The following is an 18,514-nucleotide window of genomic DNA, read 5'->3' on the forward strand; positions in this document are numbered from 1 at the left end:
CTCGGGATTATTGGCCTTCAATTCCATCGGCCGGATGCGAAACGTGACTCATGATGGATTATGACTTGTTTACAGACTCTCCAAAGATTTATACCAAGAACGAGACTATTTCCTCTCTGCAATGGAATTTGCATAACTTGGGTGAATAATCGAGGCTTCGAGATGTCATCCTTCTATAAAAGCCTTGGTTCTACCTCGATAAACGCTATTCCTTTGCTAAACAGTCGGAGATTCAGTAATCGATCATTATTGATCTAGTTTGAATAAAAAAAAAAATGTTGTTACTTTTAATGACGGGATTTTTGACGGTGATTGCTGGTTCAGCATTCAGTTTGACTCCTGTGGAACTGGGGAAGAAGTCTATTCCATTTTCGCCAAGACTTCGAGAGATCCATGATGGGACAACTTCCACTTTGTCTCCGGTTGTTGGATCATTGGAGCCAGGAAAGAAAATTCTGGAGGACGATCATTCTGGAAAGTCAGAGAACAGGAGGAAATTCTCAACTTGGGACGAAGATCATGTTCCTGGGATTAGAGTTTACGGTTTGCCAAAGCGAAAATTAGAGAGTAATGGGAATATCGAGAGGACAGAGATTGTTACGAAACCAGCAAAATTTGAGGGTCATCCTTTTCATTTTTCAAGAGCTTCTAGTATTCGTGCTGTAAGATCATTCCCTTCCGAAGTCAAGGATCAGGATCTTGAAGCTCAAGACACCAAAGTTTTCAGGCCTCTTTTCGTTTATAGACAGCAACAGGCTGCTAGAAAAAGGATTTATCGACCAAAAACTTATGGAACTGCGAAACCCTTTCATCCTAAGCACTACTAACCGTAAATTAATCGGAGCTGTCCGTTTTAGTTGTGTTTTCTGCGGTTTTTACGGTAAAAGTCTATATATATTTGTACGAAGAATAAAGACAAATATATCAAAATTGCAAATAGTACAGCTAAGGTGAACAAACTCATTGTCTTGTATTTATTTTCTCACTGCACATTGACATAAGCTTTATGCACTCTGTATATAGCAATATAGTACGATCTTTATACAAATAAAAATATATGCTCCAATTCACCCAGGCTATCGATAATTACATAAAAAAAAAACACATCAATCTCGAATTTTCTCGATAATTCACGGATTTGTAATTTTTGTTTCTCTTTTTTTGTGTATACATCAGCCTGATTCCAAGGTTAAAGGCGAGTAAGGAAAATTACAAAGTGTTTTGGTTTCTGGTTGAACGGTTTTCCTTAAATCGAAATGGTATTACCACGTGCATCAATTGTCAAAAGTGGAGCACAGCTGAAAATAAAATCAGACGTCGATTCGCAGATACAAGGTAAATTTACGTCTGACTGAGCATATAACGAAAAGCAAATTTATCATTCTTGGCAAACGTGACAGATATCATGGCTGGTAATAATTCTAAGCTGAAGAGGTGTCTAGGTCGAGCGATGCTGAATAGTTTTACGACAATTTTCACGATGGTTCAAAAAACTCTATCCTGGATATCACTGAGCGACAGCTTCTTCCTCTTCGTTAATATGTGCATTCAAGTAAAATAAAGCCAGGCAAATATTCATCCTCGTCGTAGTTTTGTCGATTTTTTAAGTTTAACGACGTCCCACCTTGTCATTTAATGTGATTTAAAATGCGCGTAAACAGCTACACCACTTGCGTAGTTGGTAGTTCCTTATCACATTATTATTTTGTTTATTTGCTCTCTATTTAGATCGTTTTTGAATTAATCGTTTGGCTTATCTTCGCCGGAGTCTCTGTACTTTTAACGGCTGCTCATCTGGCTAGTAATGATTATCCAAAAAATCTAAAGAGTTCCAAAGAGCGCCAACTGTCCAGCCCCCAAGCACCGATTAATGATTATCCAAATAAGTCAGCAATGTCCAAAGAACATCCACGTCCATTGAGCTCGAGGAAAATCACTGGTGGTCTTTTGCACCATTAGCAAATCTAGAAGAAAAAAAATCGTATTGTAAAAACGAACCAGTAAAAAGCACAAGTATATTTAATTATTAAGAAAAGAAAATAGTTAGTCCATGTATCCTTATGCTAGTTCTACTTAGCCTGGGGGAATAAAGCAGAGAAAGTCTTTAGGAATTTTGAAGGCTGATTTTGGTGAGCCTTGGGGCTTTGAAAATATGGGAAAGCTAAAATATTGAGAAAGAGATTAGAAGCAGTATATAAAGGAGGACTGCGTGATGCATTTCATGTGCATTTTAATTTTCCTGTTAAACTTGTGTGGTCAAGATGCAGGTCAGGATAGGTCTTCTATTGGTAAGCTTACAATCAGGATTCCAGTGAATAAATTGTTTTAGGTGAAGTGAAAATATTAAAGTTGCTTACATTTTTATACAGGTGCTCTCAGCTATGGCAGTGATGTCAAGCGAGGCTTCTTTCATCAAAAGCACTGAACTTGACGAGGATAAACCTTTTGGCTTTGGAGAAAACTTCCTGACAGAGATAAATAAAATACTTGAGAGTTGGAAGGAGTCTTTGCAGTGGAAGAAGAAAACCACGGTGGATACAGTGAAAAATGTGGCCAATGCAAAATTGAGTATCCTTAATGACATCAAAAATAAGAAGATCCATGCGACGAAGGATGTTGCAACCTTTAAAATCAACGCTGTGAAGGCTGCAGCAGAGGCCACGCACAAGAAGATGGAATCAGTGAAATCTAAAGTGGCTGAAAAAGTGGAAGAGTTCAATTCCATCAAAGAATCAATCGGACAGAGTATCAAGGACCCGATCGACTCTTTTAAGAAGAGCGTGTCCTCAGCAATTGCTTCTCATCCACTGATTACCGCAACAGGAGATTTCTTGGCTTCTCATACGTTCTCCAAATTCAATAAGCATGGCAAACATTCGTTACTCCCATCACGAAAAGAACATAAGCCAACCGTCGAGGTACAAATGTACTCTCCTGATTCAATTCCGACGTCAGAGCCACTCGATACAGCAGAACCAGAGCCTAACATCCATCAGGATACTATTCTATCAGCTTCAACAACAGAAGCACCCACGTCTGCTTCAGCTGATCCATCGTCAACTGAGCATTCAACTACTTCTTCTGATCACATACCAAATTTATAAACATGTAAAAATTTCTAGCAAAATAAATCGAGTTTATTGATCCTGAATCATGAAGATTAATTCTATCCAATGTATATATATATAGCTAGTTCGCATATAGAAATGGAATATTTTCTTAATTGGCCAAAATTGTTCAATTGCGTTTTTACACTTGAATAGTCCGATGAAGGAAACGATTTATTGAGATTGGTCGTAACAGGTATAGAATATAGACCGTTGGAGCGTTGTACAAACCAATTAAATCAACAAAATCCCATCTTAGCACGTACCCTCCTTTATTATAATAAATTTATGCATATATACTCGTGTTTGTATATACGTGCACGCATGAGTGATTTTTTTAAGAGGGATGAGCTTACACCTACGTAAACAGTTTTACAGTGTTAATCTTCAATGGGGGTGGATGCAGCTGTCGATACAATCCGAATGTACACACTGATATCTGATAATTTTTGATTCTCCAGAGTATAAATGTTGGATGATCTCTATCGGTAGGTATAGTAAATCTTGTGAGAAGAAAGACCAGGATATACTCTCTCGAAAATGGCTCGCAAGCTTTTGGTGAGTACGGAGTCAGAAAAGTGATCTGAAAAAAAAAGAACACTGTGTAAATTATTTGATTTCTTGTTACAGATCTTAGCCGCAATGGCAGTGGCCGTAATGGCAGCCCCTACGGAAGAAGAAGTTAAGCCTTTTACATTGGGTCTCTTGGGTGGTGGCCTGAAGATTGAGAAGAAAATTGGAGGTGGACTTAGTGGCAAATGGGGACTCGAATTAGGTGGAGGTCACAGTGGTGGAATACTAGGAGGAATTGAAATTGGACACGGAGGACATGGAGGTCACGGAGGAAGCATCGGTGGACACCTAGGTGGACACGGTGGACACGGGGGACACGGTGGACACGGGGGACACGGTGGACACTTTGGCGGACACGGAGAATATGATGGTCAAGATCAAATCGAGGTTGAGGTTAACGGTGGTCACGGTGGTCACGGTGATCACGGTGGATTCGTTGACCCGCAAGGTGGAATTGAAATCAATGTTGGCAGTGGAGTCGGTGGACACGGATCAGGACACGGTTCAGGACACGGTGATTTTGAACATGAGCACGGTGGACAGAGTGGATTGGAGATCAATGTTAACGGTGGACATAGTGGACACCTCCGTGGAAACAACGGTGGATTCGTAGACCCACAAGGTGGTCTTGGAGTCAACATCAACGGTGGAGTCGACGTAAATGGACACGGTGTACATGGACATGGACACCATCATGGTGCGCACAAGCACGGTGCACATAAACACAGTGCACACAAACACGGTGTACACGGACACGGTGTACACGGACACGGTGTACACGGGCATGGTGGAAACGTCGCTGGTGACGTAGACGGTGAATTCCAAGTTGGAGTTGGCGGAGGTCATGGTCGAAAAGTCAGCGGAGGTCACAACGGACAAAGTAGTCTCGAAATTAATATTGGAGGCGGTAAACACGGTGGATTCGAGGGTGGTGTCAGCATTGAAGTCCAAGGAAAAGCAGGCCGCAGGCATCATGGTTAATTCCAGCCCTACGACTCCAGCTGTACAACTGATTTCTGAAAGACGTTAAAATGTTTTGTGTTAAATAAATTCTTTACGTTTAAGTTATTCAATCTTGCATCTTTTATTTTCTTCTTCGTTCTTCCTGGCCTGAAGTCCGGAAATCGTATGTAAAACAGTTTGACGTATGACCCATCAGCTTGCGCGTCGGCGTGCTATAAATGATAATCATTTTTCATCCGCGAAACAACTGTTTCCCTTTATTGTAGTTTCACCTCTTTGGTGTCGTAGCCAATATTTTTCAAGAGTTCCACGCTAACGCTTATACTGGAGAATAATAAAAAAAAATAATAGACTCATATAACTCAAAGAAAAAGATAAATTGTTTGTTATCTTGTAAAATAACAATTCATGACTGCATACAAACTCTACTCAAATACACGGTCGGAATCATTAAAACTGTAACTCTATAGGTTGAATTTCAGTCGCAGCTGCATCGCGTCAAGAGCCTGCTTCACGTTTTAGAAAAATTCATTAAAAATGACTATTGTAAGTAGACGAAATTCTGACTAAGAGATCCTTAAAAGTCAATTGGATAACGATTAATAAAACTCTAAATATTGCTTTAACGTCACTAATTTTTTGTAGCTGATACCAATTATCTTAGCCAATCTTATATTAGTGTCAAATGCTAATAATCCATATTGGAGTAATCGGGATTACGGTTTTCATGGACAACAATGGTATCCACAACATCAACAGCATCAGCATTATCCACAAAATGTACAATATCAGCAACATCAGCAGTATCCACAATATCAGCCAGTTTCACAAAATCCTCAGATAAATGCTCAAACTATCTTAGTTGAATCAGCTGACTGGATTTGTAACAATCCAAAAACCGGAGATATGGTTTGATCACACTGTGTTGATAAAATTGCAGTGACCAAAATCTTCAGGTTTGTTATGTTATTATTAATTTCAGATGATCATTAGCAGTGAAGATATACCAGCAGGTCAGCCAATTACTGGACAAACTGCACCGTCTGCACCATTAGTTACAAGACCAGCCGGCATACCTCAGACTATACCGGGAGAGACCAACAGTGGCAATACTTTACCAGCTGATAACGATGAATTAAAGAATATCTGGAAAATGAATCCTGGAAATCCTTGGCTTCAGTCTACTTCTACAATAAAATATCCTGACGATGATTCTCGTTCACCTGATTTATGGACAACTCCAATAAATACAGGAGGAGTTGGTCAGATTGACGTCAGACTTGGAAATAATGCCAAATAGAAAGAATATGTATTACATCAAAAAATTAATGAGTATATGTAGAAAACCCATTCTATCTTGGTAATCAAATTAATCACTTAAAAAAATAAGTTAAATTTTTCAAAATAGTACACAAGCAGCTAATTTAATTATTGTTGTTATTATTATTGATTAATATTAAACCATTTAAAAAATGCGGAAACACTATAAATTACTTATATTACCTTTATTTGAATATATTTTTGAATTTTTCGCATCTATTATACTTTTTAAAACTCGAATTCAAATCTCAGCGCGCTCTTCTTCGTCATAGTCCAAAAGAGAAATACTAGATTGCGAAGTTTCTGGCGATCCTTCGCGATTCACGGCTGTTAAAGAAGGACATTTTGGTTGGTACTGCTCCACAGCCTCCAAAATATTATCGGGATATCCAGGTGAACAGTATCTATATCCAATGAAGAAATTAGAAGATTTTTTACACAAATTTTTAACTTCAAAATCCCCTTTCAACAAAAATATCTTTTCTTTGACGATTATTTTTATCGACTGATACATAATCGCCCAAAGAAGAGATAGACTTTCCTTTCTATTAAATACTTTCTCCAATGGTAATCAGCTGTAACAACAAAACCTTCTCATCGCGTATGTTTTGTCATTAGAATTTTGACCATTTGACTAGTAGAGCATGATGTGCTCCAGTTAAATCATTTATATTAAACTTAAGTGACAATTACATTTCTTAATATGCAATTATAAGGCTCTTCTACTGGTAAGCAAATGTGTATAACTTACCTAGATTTATAGATACAAATAATTTATCAAATTGATTAAACTTATGCTTCTTAAATAAATATAAACCCTTATAATAAAAGAAATCATAGTGAAAGTATGTTAAAAAATGTCATCAACATAAGTAGTGGTATAACAGATTAATGTTAAATGAAGAGAATATTACCTTACAATTTCTTCGGGGAAGCAACAATTAATAATCGCTATGTATTGGGCAAGAACACTGTTAGGTCGGGCCTTTATTTCTTGTACTTTTTTTAAGCTGCCAGATAATATAAAGAGTCTTCTTGCTTTAGGATCATTTGGTAAAACCTATATACAGAGTAGACATGATATCTATTAAAAGAAAATATATATAAAAAAATGATTCTTTCAAATTATAAAAAAGCTTTAAAATTTATATGCTGCATAAATAATGAATCATATTTTTTCAGTTAATGCAGAAAGCTGATGACGATAACCATCATTTTAGAAGAAATATAATCCTATCATGTTGGATGTAACGGAAGAAACATCATAACTGCAATATAGGAAAAGCTAGTCTTGAAGCAGCAAGATAAAGCTTTTAGCAAGAAGTGTAGAAGCTATTCATTGTTTAGCATTTATGCAACGACATAATTTATTAGACACATGTCACTCTAATCTTTAAGTATACAAAATTCTTTTAAAGAGACGGTACATGCAAATATAGAATTTCCGCTGACGTGATATTGGCTTTAATTTTAAAAAATTAAATCATCCACACATGTAGATAAAGGCAGTTACTGCATTCATCGTTCAATCAGTTCATAGCGATATGTAAAGAAGTAGCTATAAGATATAAAATTAATTGTTACAAAGACAAGAAAATAGTTATACAAAAATATTTAAGAGGTGTTTGGTGTTAAAGTTGTTTTTATATAAATATACTAAAAATTAAAATTAAACATAAAATAGGCATTTACATGCATTTTACTATCAGTATGATTTGAGACTGTTATGATTAACGTAGTTTGAGAAGTTACTTGACCAAATTTTAATATATAAAACTACCTTCGACGCTCAATAATAGTCAATATGATAAATAATCAGCACTGTGTCATATTAAACACGGGCGAAGCGGCTAATTATCATCAGCCTGTATCTGCTAAGCCGTCGGTAGTTTCAGTTTCAAGTATCGATTCGGATGTTAGCGATAGAAGAGATGTGCGCGAAGAATTGTATGCCGGAATCTTCAGAAGACACAGAAAAACAATACTGGTATTGGGAAGCTTTTTAAAAATGTTAAGGGTGAATAGAAACCTGAACAATTACGCTAGTATTAAACCTAACGACGACTCTGAAGAATAATTTACTTTACTTTCATGTAACTTGACTGTACTTAATTTTTCTTTTTAATTTAAAAGAATTTAAATTTCTATATTTCGTGAAAGGTCGTAAGATTTTTATACATGTGCTTATTAGCAAAGCAAAGTATAGAATTAGCAAGTCAATTTTAGTCTGAATATTATTGGATCTATCAGAGATTAAGAATCTTAATTAAAGCCGATTTAATTTATTTCAGAAATACGTGGACAGTTTACACTCTTTCAGCAGAATATTCGCCTTGTTTGTTTTACGATTTGAAACAATTGGGGAGCAAAGATTTTGGTAACTTCTTTTTTTAAGTTTCATTTTTAATATTTATAGTTAACATGAAGATTATGTTAAAGCATCGACAATCTTATTATTAATATTTACAGCTTTACACTGCATTTTGAATTCTCGTTCCGACACCGTATTAATACAAAATATTTTTTACTAGTGAAAATTTCGAGCTTAATAGAAACTTCTATTTATCCGGGAATTTACTTTTTACAATTATCAATAAGACTATATGAAAAACTATTAATCCCAATATCAAACTGATGCCTTATTCATATTCGTATTTAAACAGTAAAACTTTCATTTTAAAATAGTATAATATCATTCATTTTGCAAGAATTCTATTTGTACACCGAATACTGCCATTAGAGAATATAAGAAATGTACTAAAAAAGCTTAATTTACAAAATTTTGACTTTTTCAGGTAATTGCCTAGTAGAACAAATTCTAGATTAAGAAATGACTAGAAAATATGTGATAGCGAAAATAAAGTGTATCGTAAAATTTACGATATGAAGAAAAAAAGAAAAACTAAATGAAAAGAAGAAATTAAATTTTGCACTATTTCGTATTTTATGAGAATCATTTATAACACATTCGTGGAAAAACATGAAATTAAACTAGCACGCATTTGATTTCTAAGCCACTCACTGTCAAAAGACTGAGGAGTATGCTCGTTTCGTATCTCGTACGTGCCATAAAATTCTGCTATACAGAATTCAAAGAATACGCTAATCTGAATAAATTCTCATGCATTATCAATTTCACGGTACTAAATCATCCACGAATGTCATACATTCACAATTCATTTTATTAAAATAAAAAAAAATCTTTTTAATTTAAATTTAATTTGCTAAAGAAATTTTACTTTTGCGAGTAAGAATAACAGCCTTGCACAGTTTGTTGACCAATTTATAATATGCTATAAATCTTAAATTTAGATATACTTATAAGAAACGTGCTTATATACGAAGACAAAAAGTTATATAGCTTATTAAACAATATTCCATATTCAATTAATTGCGTATCACAAAGTGTAAATTGTGTCACAAAATAAACTTGCAGAAAGGCATAATTGAAAGATAAATGGATAGCAAATATTTTGGCAAAATGTATCGCGACATTTTCTGTAGATATGTTATAATCACTTAAAAAGAAAACTAAAGATTTGTATTATCACTTTGTATCATTAGAAGTTATTAATGAAATCATAAATGTGATAAACAATAAATTGTTCATATTATTAAATATACTATTTAGTTTATTACTAAAAAACAATAATTTTATTACCTTGCTAAATTGTCCTAGAATATATTTTAGCACATCTGGAGTTGAAATAAATAATAGACTTCCTAGTGCTTCAATTTGTAAACATTTTTGCAAAATTTGTTTCAGTGCTGTATAACAGTTTTCTTTGAGATCTTTAGGGCTCTTTTCACTATTATATAGCTTTAATAAATAGTGTAAAAGATAAAAGAACAGTACAATAATGCATAAGAAAATAAATAACAAAAGAGGTATAAGTTTATACCTCTAATATTTTTAATAATACATCAGATTCTGCTATTGCATTTGCATGACTTGGACCATGTTTGCCAATTTGCCCGATCGCCCATACAGTTACTGCGATTACATTATAATCAGTCTCTTCTTGAAAAATAAGAGCCAATTGATCTATTCCCTATAATAATGATAATTTTGTATATCAAGCTTCCTTTTTCTTTGTATTTAGTTTACCTTGGACTCTATTACAGCCATAGCTAATTGCTCTGAATGATTAGAGATGTATCCAATGGCCATAATTGCAGGTATTTTAACAAGAGCATTGGATCTTGGTAAAATTTGTAAAAGAGCTCCTATACCCCCCACATCGGTAATAAATTCAGATAGCTATAGGTTTTAAAAATTGATACTTATTAAAAGTTAATATTTGTAAAAATAAAATTTAATAAAGTACCTTTAGTGTGTGCTTGCAAATTTCTTTTATTAAAGAAGCAGCACATTTAACAACATGCTCATTTGTATGTGCTAAATGTAACAGGACATTGGAAATAATTTCACTTTCAATAACTGATTCTGCTAAGCTTACAGAATGTTTTGCTATACTTGCCAAAGCCAACAATACTTGACGCTAGACAAACAAATAGATCTAATTTTTACTTAACTAGATAATTTGTATACTGACTCACTTTAAGCTTTACATCCATATTAGAAAGAGCTTTTGCAAGAAAATTAATAGCTCCAGCATCCACAACAGCTTGTGCAAGTTCACTATCATGTTTACTGATATCACACATGGCACCAGCACTCAGTTGTTTCAATGTTATCTCTGGTTCTTGTAAACAAGAAACCAGTAAAGGTATAGCCCCTATTTATATTAATATTTTAGTAAAAAATTTCCATAATTAAAAATAATAGTAAATATTATTTGTTCTTTTTACTTCCATCAATAATCGATCTTGCTAGATTTTTGTTATGTTTAGCAATGCATCTAACTACAGATATAGCAGCTTGTTTAACAGCAATATCAAAATCCTCTAAACACAGAATTAAAGCCTCTAGTCCATTAAAGCTTATGACAATTGTGGCCATCTCTGGAGAATGCCCAGCTACTGATCTCATAAAAAGCAATACAGCTCTTTTATAGAATTTCTGTAAAAAAACATACATGAAATATTATTGAATAAAAAAATATAAAATAATTTCATATAAAACAAAATCTTACATTTAATATGAAAGCATACATTTTTTTTGTCTATATTCTTCAGCAATTGGGACAAAATATTTTTTCTCACTATGGTCTCTGCCAATTTAATATCATGATTTGCTAATCTTTCCAATCCTATAATTGCTGTGTGTTGTATTGATGGAACATTATCCGTTAGCAATGAGCATAGAAGGTCTACAGCTCCTGCAGACTCCAGACACATTATATTATTAGATTTTAATGCAAGATCAGCAACTGATTGCACAAAGTCCAATCTTGCCTTTTGATACTTATCAAAAACTGGAATTAAAATAACTTTAATTTAATTTCATTAATAGTCATTAAATTATAGGAGACATAGTTTTTAATACCTTGTGAAATAGTTCTAGCAGTCATTTTAAACAATTTTTTGAAGCTGTAATTTCTGCAAATAAACTTTTTCAATTGTTTCGATTTAAATTGAAATTCTACCGCCTCCGCCCCGCTAAAATTTTTCTATAAACAGGTTGACAGCTTTTACTACAAAAACTCCCTATAAAATTTCAAACCGCCAAGTTACTAAAAAGATAATCCCCGCTGACGTTTAAATAAATACGTCTTTTATTATAGAAAGCGCGGACTTAATTTGTCAAATTTTTCTTCAAAACTACATGACACGTTGTAATTATGAGTATTCCTTGACACTTCCAACCATTTTGTCCGAATAAGAATTCAATAATATGGTCCTCCCTCCCACTCATTATTCGTTTCTGCTTAAAGAAAAATGGCTGCCTCGCTCTTATGTCGATTGGCCACAGAATCCCTTATTACAAATTTCTTTAATAGTATCTATTTAAACTAAGCTATACATGCAACTTTGCCTGCCTTTGCTAAGTAACTCATAGATCATATGTGACGATTGTAACGCGAAATTTTTTATGACAAGTTAACAGAACATTAATTGGTTCCTCTGGACATTTTTGGGTTTTTTGCAACTCAGTCGATCAAAATTGATTTGATTAGTTGGTTGGAGACTTTCTACCTATTCAAAGTTGACACTGACTGACTGGACCCACCGCCTATTTGCTCTTTTACTTTACACTAGAACGGATATGATTTAAACTAAATTTGACAATTCGATAGTGATAGAGGGGACTGTTTCTTTAACCAAAGCAATATTTTACAGAATGAGTGAACTAGTTTGGGGAATAAAGAATGGAGATATTGAGCAAGTGCGGGATATTATCGAAAGCAAGGTAAATTCCTTACCTCAGTGCTATTACTTTTGTATTTCAAGAAAGCTCCTTCTATAACCAATCCATTTAAAAAAAAAATCTTAGTGCTCCTTTTAACATCACACTAAAATAAATAATATTGAATAATACATAATAGAGAATGTTATTAATACACTTACGAAAATATTATTAGGGTATTGACGTAAATCAATTAATTGATGGAAGAACACCATTGCATTATGCAGCTGACTATGGTCAAGTGGAAGTAGTTAGGTATCTTGTGGAAAAGGGTGCCAATGTTAATGTAATTACTCATATATTAACCACTTAAATATAAAAATTGTGCAGACATAATTGTTGATACATTTTGATTTATACAGGCTACAGATAAACATGGCATTACCACATTATTAGCGGCAATATGGGAAGGTCACACAAGTTGTGTGAAGCTATTGTTAGAAAAAGGTGCAGATCCTGATGGACTAACACCGGATGGAACAAATTATTTAGACGCAGCTGAGAAAGATGAGATCAAACAATTGCTTGAATCATACTAGCAGAAAGCCAAAAATTGCTTATAAATAGAAGCTTTAACAATTTACTACAGTAACGTTCCTTTTGAAACATTCAAATAACTTTATCAATTTTTTTAAAATTTTATTAAAAATGTTAAATTTTCTGGGTAGTGATTGTTATCATTTAGAACTTACACCTATATTTTAAAGGACAATGATAGAATAAATAATTAGTTTTTACTAATAGCTCACCTAAAATATAAATATATAAATAGAACAGTTAAAATATTTTTAAATACATACAGTCAATATAAATTTTAAATGTTTTCAGCGCCTATACTAAGTCCTCTGAAATATAGACTGAAGTAAAATTCTTTTTATATATGAAATATATGATGTATAATTTAATTTACGTATAGCGGATTATTTCGCTTTTTGTTTAAAATACTGTATTAACGACTTCTTAACTGTATAGTGTATGATTAATCATGAACAAAAATTACAACAAAAATATAATAAAAAGGCTTAAAAAGAAACAAAAGACATGAAACATAGCGAGCTAAAAAGATGATATTAATTGTATAGTATTATTGGTTGGTGTAGCATAGAAATATCAGTTACAAAAGTCGGCCTCTGCAGTTAGAAGCGCCACATTTGCAAATAATTACTTTGCCTGGTATACTACCTACATCATAACTGTAATTCCATGTCAGTTCTTGACCAGCTCTGATGTAATTTAATGCGAAAAAGGCCACCCATGGGAATCTGACGTCATGTGTATCGACAAAAACATTTTGCACGAAGACGTTAGGATCGCATGAATGCTGCAAAAATGAAATATTATAATATAAAATATGTGATAAATAAAATTACACGTTTGACAGTATGTGCTACATACATTTAAATAGCGTCCAATGTTTCCAGTTGTCTTTGCATCCATGATATATACAGCTTCGTCTTCTCCATAAAAATCCCTGACGGATTTAAAGCTTGGTCCTTCCATCTCAGTTGGTTCTACTGTTGGATCAAATCTGCTTGGTTCTCGCCTGCCGTTTCTGGGTTCCTCATCGTCACTGGTTGTATCATCTGTTACTCGACCAGAATTAGAAGAAGCTTTTGTTGTAACACTTTCAGGACTTTTAGATCTTTCTTCTTCAAACATCTTATCAGACTTGCGTTTCCGAAGTCGTTTTCTAAGAAGTCATTGATAGTTCAATGAAAAAATTATTCGGAAATATTGTTCTACAATTTTTGCATTAAATTACCTAATAGATGAATCTGAATTGGTGTCAATATTATAATTAACGTATTGTTTAATGTTGAAATCCTCATCAGAATCATTTAAAGAATTCCTAGAAGAATATCCTCCATCATATCCCTTTGATTCTTTTTTATTGCTCTTTTCTCTACCAGTCTGCACTGGCGATTCTGGCTCGAGAACATCAGACTCGTAACCTTCCTTCATACCTTCTACAACTTCAACATAGTCTAACTCAGCAAGATACTCATCGCCGTAATTCTTACCACCTTCGTTCGCTCCCTAAAACCAGGTAAAGAAATAATGCTTTCCAAAAGTAAATAAAGAAATTATTGTTTGTATTACCTGTTCGGTTAAAAGTCTCCCAGCATAAATACAGATAAAGGATCCAAGTGGAATATCGTTTAAGCATCTTATACCCCATCCACGAGGAGCTGTTTTAAAGACTTGTAGCTTTAAGGTAAGAGGGTGTTGAACGACTCGGTTTAGGCATGTTTTTACAGAGCATTTACATCTGGAATTACATTCGTAAATTCCAGTAGTTACAGGTTCGGGCAAACGTTTGTAAACGTAGCCAACTGCAGTGTTTGGAACTCGTCCTCCCAAAGTAGCTCCTTGAATGGTCAATTGCCAACACTGACATTTTGTTTTGTCTTGGCAATCATCCTCACAATCACAGCTGCATAGGAAATTTGGATCTAAATTAAGATGGACTCCTTCTGTTGGTTCTCTACAGGTACTGTAACGAATTGTATCCGGTAAAGCATGATCCAATTCATTAACGCATGGTATGGGTACGTTCTCCACACCATAGCTAAGATCCTAAAAATCAAAATATCTTCATTGAAAATGTTGCAAAAGTCTATATAGTTCAATCTTTAAAGTAAAAATTGCTTTATTTACTTTTATATTAACGAAGCACTTATCCAGAACAAATTCTGCTAGGCAATGTACCCAGCTGTCGAAATCGAACAAGTCGACAGACATTGAGCTTCCAGTTATACAAAGATATTTATGCAACTCCTCCATATTTCTTAACCTGACGCCACAAGGTGCTTGATAGAAAATCGTTTTTTTGTTTTTAGCAAATTTACAGATTTGCCTATTCCAACCACACAACAGAGGAATTGATAGTGGGGAATACCCCCTTAGATCGTCCGGTGTTATTAATATTCTTTGCACACATGAAGGACCACATTTATGTGGCTTATACTTTTTGGTTTGAATTTTATTTTGTGTCTGGTAATACTAGAATCGATAAAATGTTTAGTGAATTTCTACATTGTTATTTCAAACATATCAGATTGATATATTTACTTACAACTATACTATGAGAGGGTTTGGTCTCTGTGATAGCATTAAATGATGTTGATTCAAGATTACTTTGACGTTTACTAGTACTCTTTTTCGCAACTGCACGAGGTTGAGACGATGTAGAAGTCACAGTATTACTATTAGTAGATTCAGAAACTTGGGGTTCTTCCGATCGGGATAATGACGCTTTTTCATCTGCTCCTTTTGATGCATCATCTTCCGCATTAAAAGATGTATATTCCACGTAAGGCATATTATTTTTCTGCAATATTTTTATAGTTTGTAATGCAAATAGTTAAACTGGAAATTAATAAAATATAAAGTTACATTTGTTATAGCTGAAAATCGATGACGACCCGCATTAAGGGGAGCATGGTGGCCATGCTGACGAGCGGTAGCTTTAAGTATTTCGACATAAAGCGGTCCTAGTCTTGCAGAGCCTCTATAAATCCATTCTGTTCTTCCATCGGCGTCAAAATACATCTGTACCAAGCTAGCATCTACCTTTATTACTCTAGCAATCCACCATTTCCCATTCCATTCAGTCTTCACTATCTGACCCGTTTGTAATTTTACCATAGGTCTTTCAGGATAAGATTCCATGTATTTCTTTACAAAATCTTTAGATTCATTAGGTATATCTTCCCAAACTCTTGTGGAGCTTTCATAAACTAGAAAAATTTGATCATGATGCACATATTGGGCATAACCGTCGTCAAAAAATATCAAATATCTGTAAATTATCAATATTTATGTTTTTATTCAGAACCATCACATATAATTGTTGATTATCTTACCTATACTGATTGATTGATTTTGGTGGCTCCGCTACAACTCCACTGTAATAATTTTTAGAAGATGAATCTTGAAAAATAGCTACTACTCTAGTTTTTACTGGAATAATGACTTTGCTAGAGACAGCTACCGCAATTTGTTTACCACTAACAACTTTATATGATGGAGGAACTTTCCTTGGGCATAATTTTACTTTGAAAGTCCATGGGTTTGTTGTAATTATTGCTTGAACCTGTACAATATTCCACTTTTAATATAAGATTTAATAAGCCATAAAAAAATTGACTCTTTTAAATAAAGTTTAATTTAATGACCTTTCCCTTTACCCAAGGCATCAGCGGATTTTTCATAATAAATACAGCATAGTCAACTTCCGGTATTGTTTTAACAAGAGGTCCAGTTGGAGGTAACATTGAAGATCTACTCTCACTCCAATCTCCTTCTAGTGGCAAAACCTCTAGCTGATTATCTTGTGTACGTGAGGAAGCTCTTACTTGGGTAACTCTTTTTGTTGCAACAAGAGGAACGCTGTTTCCTGCATTAGGTGGGTCTTCTATCTGCAGCTCTTTTAAAAGTTTTATTTGTGGTCTGAAGTCATCATAAAAGGTTTTCCTCAGGCCATCCAATTTTCCCATCATATTTTTAATGTCATTATCTACTGCAGTATTTTTTTCTATTATTTAAAAATAAATGAATTAATAAAACAATTGATCAATTCATTAAGAATAAATTATATATTATACATAAAAGAAGGTACCATCTAATCTATCCCACTCAAGTTTTAATGTATTATGTGCTTCTGTTATCTGATAATTAATATCAAATTTTTTTATGATATTATTTAATGTACTTTCTAAGTTTTGTTCTATACTTAAAAGAATTCCTTCTGGTAAATATTTACCTGAAATATTTAGAGTTAAGGAGAAATAAGTAAGTTTTGTTTGTTATCTACTCTCTGTTCAACAGACATAACTATTTTATACCTTCTTCCACTATATCTCTTTTTCCATCATTATCCGAATCATCACTATCAGAAATTTCAACTTCCATTGTGCGATCCGGAAATTCACATTTCAATAAAGGTTTATGTTCTATTAATGCCAAGGCTAATTGCTATCAAAGTTTTGTAACATAAGAATTAATAAGTGTGAACATACTTATATATGATTTATATATAAAAATCTGTTACCTCTTGGTGTTTAAAAGATGCCTCAAAACATTGTTTACATATCATTCTATTTTTTTTTTTAGCTGTGTTTACACCATAAAATGCACACGAAAACGATGGTGCATTCATCATATCTAAACCAGAATTACATTTAAAATTTATACAGTTGCTCTTACATAATTTTGATGAATCCCTTTTTTTTTTACTTCCAAATATTTCTTCATCTGAGAGCAATTCAATAACCTCTGTGGTGTTAGTAGCGTTATTACTCACTGCCATTTCTTATTACTTTATTAAAAATTTACAAACTATTGAATACGAGGCTATAATTAAATTGTAATCTCTGTTAACAAATAAATTATTCAGATATTATTTTGTTTCCTGCTAAAAGTAAACACAAACGTTTCATAACCTACAAATTATTATTGCATGTAAACAAAACTTTTGCTAGAAAGTTAAAATGGATTTTTACTTACCAAACTGAAAGTTTATGAGAAAAAGTAACAGTTCAAAGGAAATACATTCATTCTTTAGAAACATTAAAGATAGAATCGGAAATCCGTCGAGTGAAATTTAAATTCTGAAATCCTGCTGGATGTTTGTTTCCTTATTCTTATGATGTCGACCAATGTCGACCGTTTCCGCTCCCTGATGTCGACCTCAGCCAATATGGTTGCAGCATTCCGATTTCCGACCCGACCCCTGTGATTATTACTTGTTACGTTGCGGATTGTCAATATGACTGAATGAAATGCCATTTCATATTGGGCACTACAGACTACAGAGTACAGACAGAGGATAAAATTACAGACGGCCGGTATAAATTGTCTAGAGGTTATTACTGAGTATCTGATGTTTTTAGCTGATCCGGCAATGTAAACCATTTCATTGGCACTGGCGTCTAGCATCCATAAGCGCAACACAATGTGTGAATGTTATAAAACACAGGAGCAACAAACATAAGAACGATACATACAAACATGCACAAAGCAATCGAAAAATCAGCTGAACTAAATCTAGATTAGCTGCCAGCAAAAAATTTGAATGATAAAAAAATTATTTATCTAAAAAAGTAATATAATTAAAATGTCTTTTTGAAAAACAAGGCTCACGAATTGAACATGATTGATTATTATTCATCGTCGAAATATTGCACATACTTTGCGACTTTTATATATATATCTATATATATATAATATATATAATTAC

The 18,514-nt window shown here is 33.6% G+C and overlaps 8 protein-coding genes across 12 annotated transcripts; 6 read left to right on the forward strand and 2 right to left on the reverse strand.

Moving 5' to 3' along the window:
- The first annotated feature begins 224 nt into the window (after positions 1–224).
- On the forward strand, positions 225–1,070 carry LOC136785812 (uncharacterized). The gene has a single exon (XM_066747093.1). It carries the CDS (start codon positions 276–278, stop codon positions 825–827), a length of 552 nt encoding a protein of 183 aa, XP_066603190.1. The 5' UTR covers positions 225–275; the 3' UTR covers positions 828–1,070.
- A 138-nt stretch (positions 1,071–1,208) lies between these two features.
- LOC136785810 (uncharacterized) lies at positions 1,209–3,372 on the forward strand. The gene is made up of 2 exons (XM_066747091.1): positions 1,209–2,288; positions 2,370–3,372. Exons 1-2 carry the CDS (start codon positions 2,262–2,264, stop codon positions 3,102–3,104), a joined length of 762 nt encoding a protein of 253 aa, XP_066603188.1. The 5' UTR covers positions 1,209–2,261; the 3' UTR covers positions 3,105–3,372.
- A 1-nt stretch (position 3,373) lies between these two features.
- LOC136785809 (keratin, type I cytoskeletal 9-like) lies at positions 3,374–4,805 on the forward strand. Its single transcript, XM_066747090.1, has one exon. The coding sequence runs from the start codon at positions 3,750–3,752 to the stop codon at positions 4,659–4,661; it is 912 nt and encodes a 303-aa protein (XP_066603187.1). The 5' UTR covers positions 3,374–3,749; the 3' UTR covers positions 4,662–4,805.
- A 131-nt stretch (positions 4,806–4,936) lies between these two features.
- LOC136785811 (uncharacterized) lies at positions 4,937–6,124 on the forward strand. The gene is made up of 3 exons (XM_066747092.1): positions 4,937–5,189; positions 5,289–5,552; positions 5,626–6,124. Exons 1-3 carry the CDS (start codon positions 5,181–5,183, stop codon positions 5,941–5,943), a joined length of 591 nt encoding a protein of 196 aa, XP_066603189.1. The 5' UTR covers positions 4,937–5,180; the 3' UTR covers positions 5,944–6,124.
- Positions 6,125–6,202: 78 nt separating this feature from the next.
- LOC136785808 (sperm-associated antigen 6-like) lies at positions 6,203–11,520 on the reverse strand. Of its 2 annotated transcripts, XM_066747088.1 has the most exons (10): positions 11,413–11,520; positions 11,079–11,341; positions 10,776–10,986; positions 10,524–10,702; positions 10,292–10,465; positions 10,072–10,224; positions 9,866–10,015; positions 9,625–9,783; positions 6,878–7,023; positions 6,203–6,367 (listed from the first exon to the last, which is right to left on the reverse strand). In XM_066747088.1, exons 1-10 carry the CDS (start codon positions 11,435–11,437, stop codon positions 6,205–6,207), a joined length of 1,623 nt encoding a protein of 540 aa, XP_066603185.1. In that variant the 5' UTR covers positions 11,438–11,520; the 3' UTR covers positions 6,203–6,204. The 2 variants fall into 2 exon arrangements, with proteins under 2 accessions (XP_066603185.1, XP_066603186.1); XM_066747089.1 differs by lacking the exon at positions 11,413–11,520 and having other exon boundaries at positions 11,060–11,172.
- LOC136785813 (uncharacterized) lies at positions 6,230–8,913 on the forward strand. Of its 2 annotated transcripts, none has more exons than XM_066747094.1 (4): positions 6,230–6,691; positions 7,146–7,980; positions 8,255–8,340; positions 8,759–8,913. In XM_066747094.1, the coding sequence occupies exons 2-4, from the start codon at positions 7,768–7,770 to the stop codon at positions 8,760–8,762; spliced, it is 303 nt and encodes a 100-aa protein (XP_066603191.1). In that variant the 5' UTR covers positions 6,230–6,691; positions 7,146–7,767; the 3' UTR covers positions 8,763–8,913. The 2 variants fall into 2 exon arrangements, with proteins under 2 accessions (XP_066603191.1, XP_066603192.1); XM_066747095.1 differs by having other exon boundaries at positions 6,238–6,691; positions 7,146–7,950.
- Positions 11,521–11,825: 305 nt separating the features above from the next.
- On the forward strand, positions 11,826–13,362 carry LOC136783922 (myotrophin-like). The gene is made up of 4 exons (XM_066744294.1): positions 11,826–11,914; positions 12,207–12,276; positions 12,449–12,559; positions 12,636–13,362. The coding sequence occupies exons 2-4, from the start codon at positions 12,208–12,210 to the stop codon at positions 12,810–12,812; spliced, it is 357 nt and encodes a 118-aa protein (XP_066600391.1). The 5' UTR covers positions 11,826–11,914; position 12,207; the 3' UTR covers positions 12,813–13,362.
- A 24-nt stretch (positions 13,363–13,386) lies between these two features.
- egg (eggless) lies at positions 13,387–18,252 on the reverse strand. 3 transcript variants are annotated; one of them, XM_066744274.1, is made up of 13 exons: positions 17,782–18,252; positions 17,327–17,628; positions 17,121–17,250; positions 16,895–17,038; positions 16,452–16,810; positions 16,140–16,369; positions 15,670–16,075; positions 15,350–15,604; positions 14,932–15,276; positions 14,374–14,850; positions 14,036–14,310; positions 13,669–13,963; positions 13,387–13,594 (listed from the first exon to the last, which is right to left on the reverse strand). In XM_066744274.1, the coding sequence occupies exons 2-13, from the start codon at positions 17,582–17,584 to the stop codon at positions 13,388–13,390; spliced, it is 3,381 nt and encodes a 1,126-aa protein (XP_066600371.1). In that variant the 5' UTR covers positions 17,585–17,628; positions 17,782–18,252; the 3' UTR covers position 13,387. The 3 variants fall into 3 exon arrangements, with proteins under 3 accessions (XP_066600371.1, XP_066600364.1, XP_066600380.1); XM_066744267.1 differs by having other exon boundaries at positions 17,327–17,648; XM_066744283.1 differs by lacking the exons at positions 16,895–17,038; positions 17,327–17,628; positions 17,782–18,252 and having other exon boundaries at positions 17,039–17,170.
- Between the last annotated feature and the right edge of the window lie 262 nt (positions 18,253–18,514).

Source organism: Prorops nasuta, unplaced genomic scaffold (genome assembly GCF_024137725.1).
Source record: "Prorops nasuta isolate Cenicafe-Biocafe unplaced genomic scaffold, Cenicafe_Pnas_1.2 PNAS00003, whole genome shotgun sequence".
Classification (NCBI taxonomy): Eukaryota; Metazoa; Arthropoda; class Insecta; order Hymenoptera; family Bethylidae; genus Prorops; species Prorops nasuta.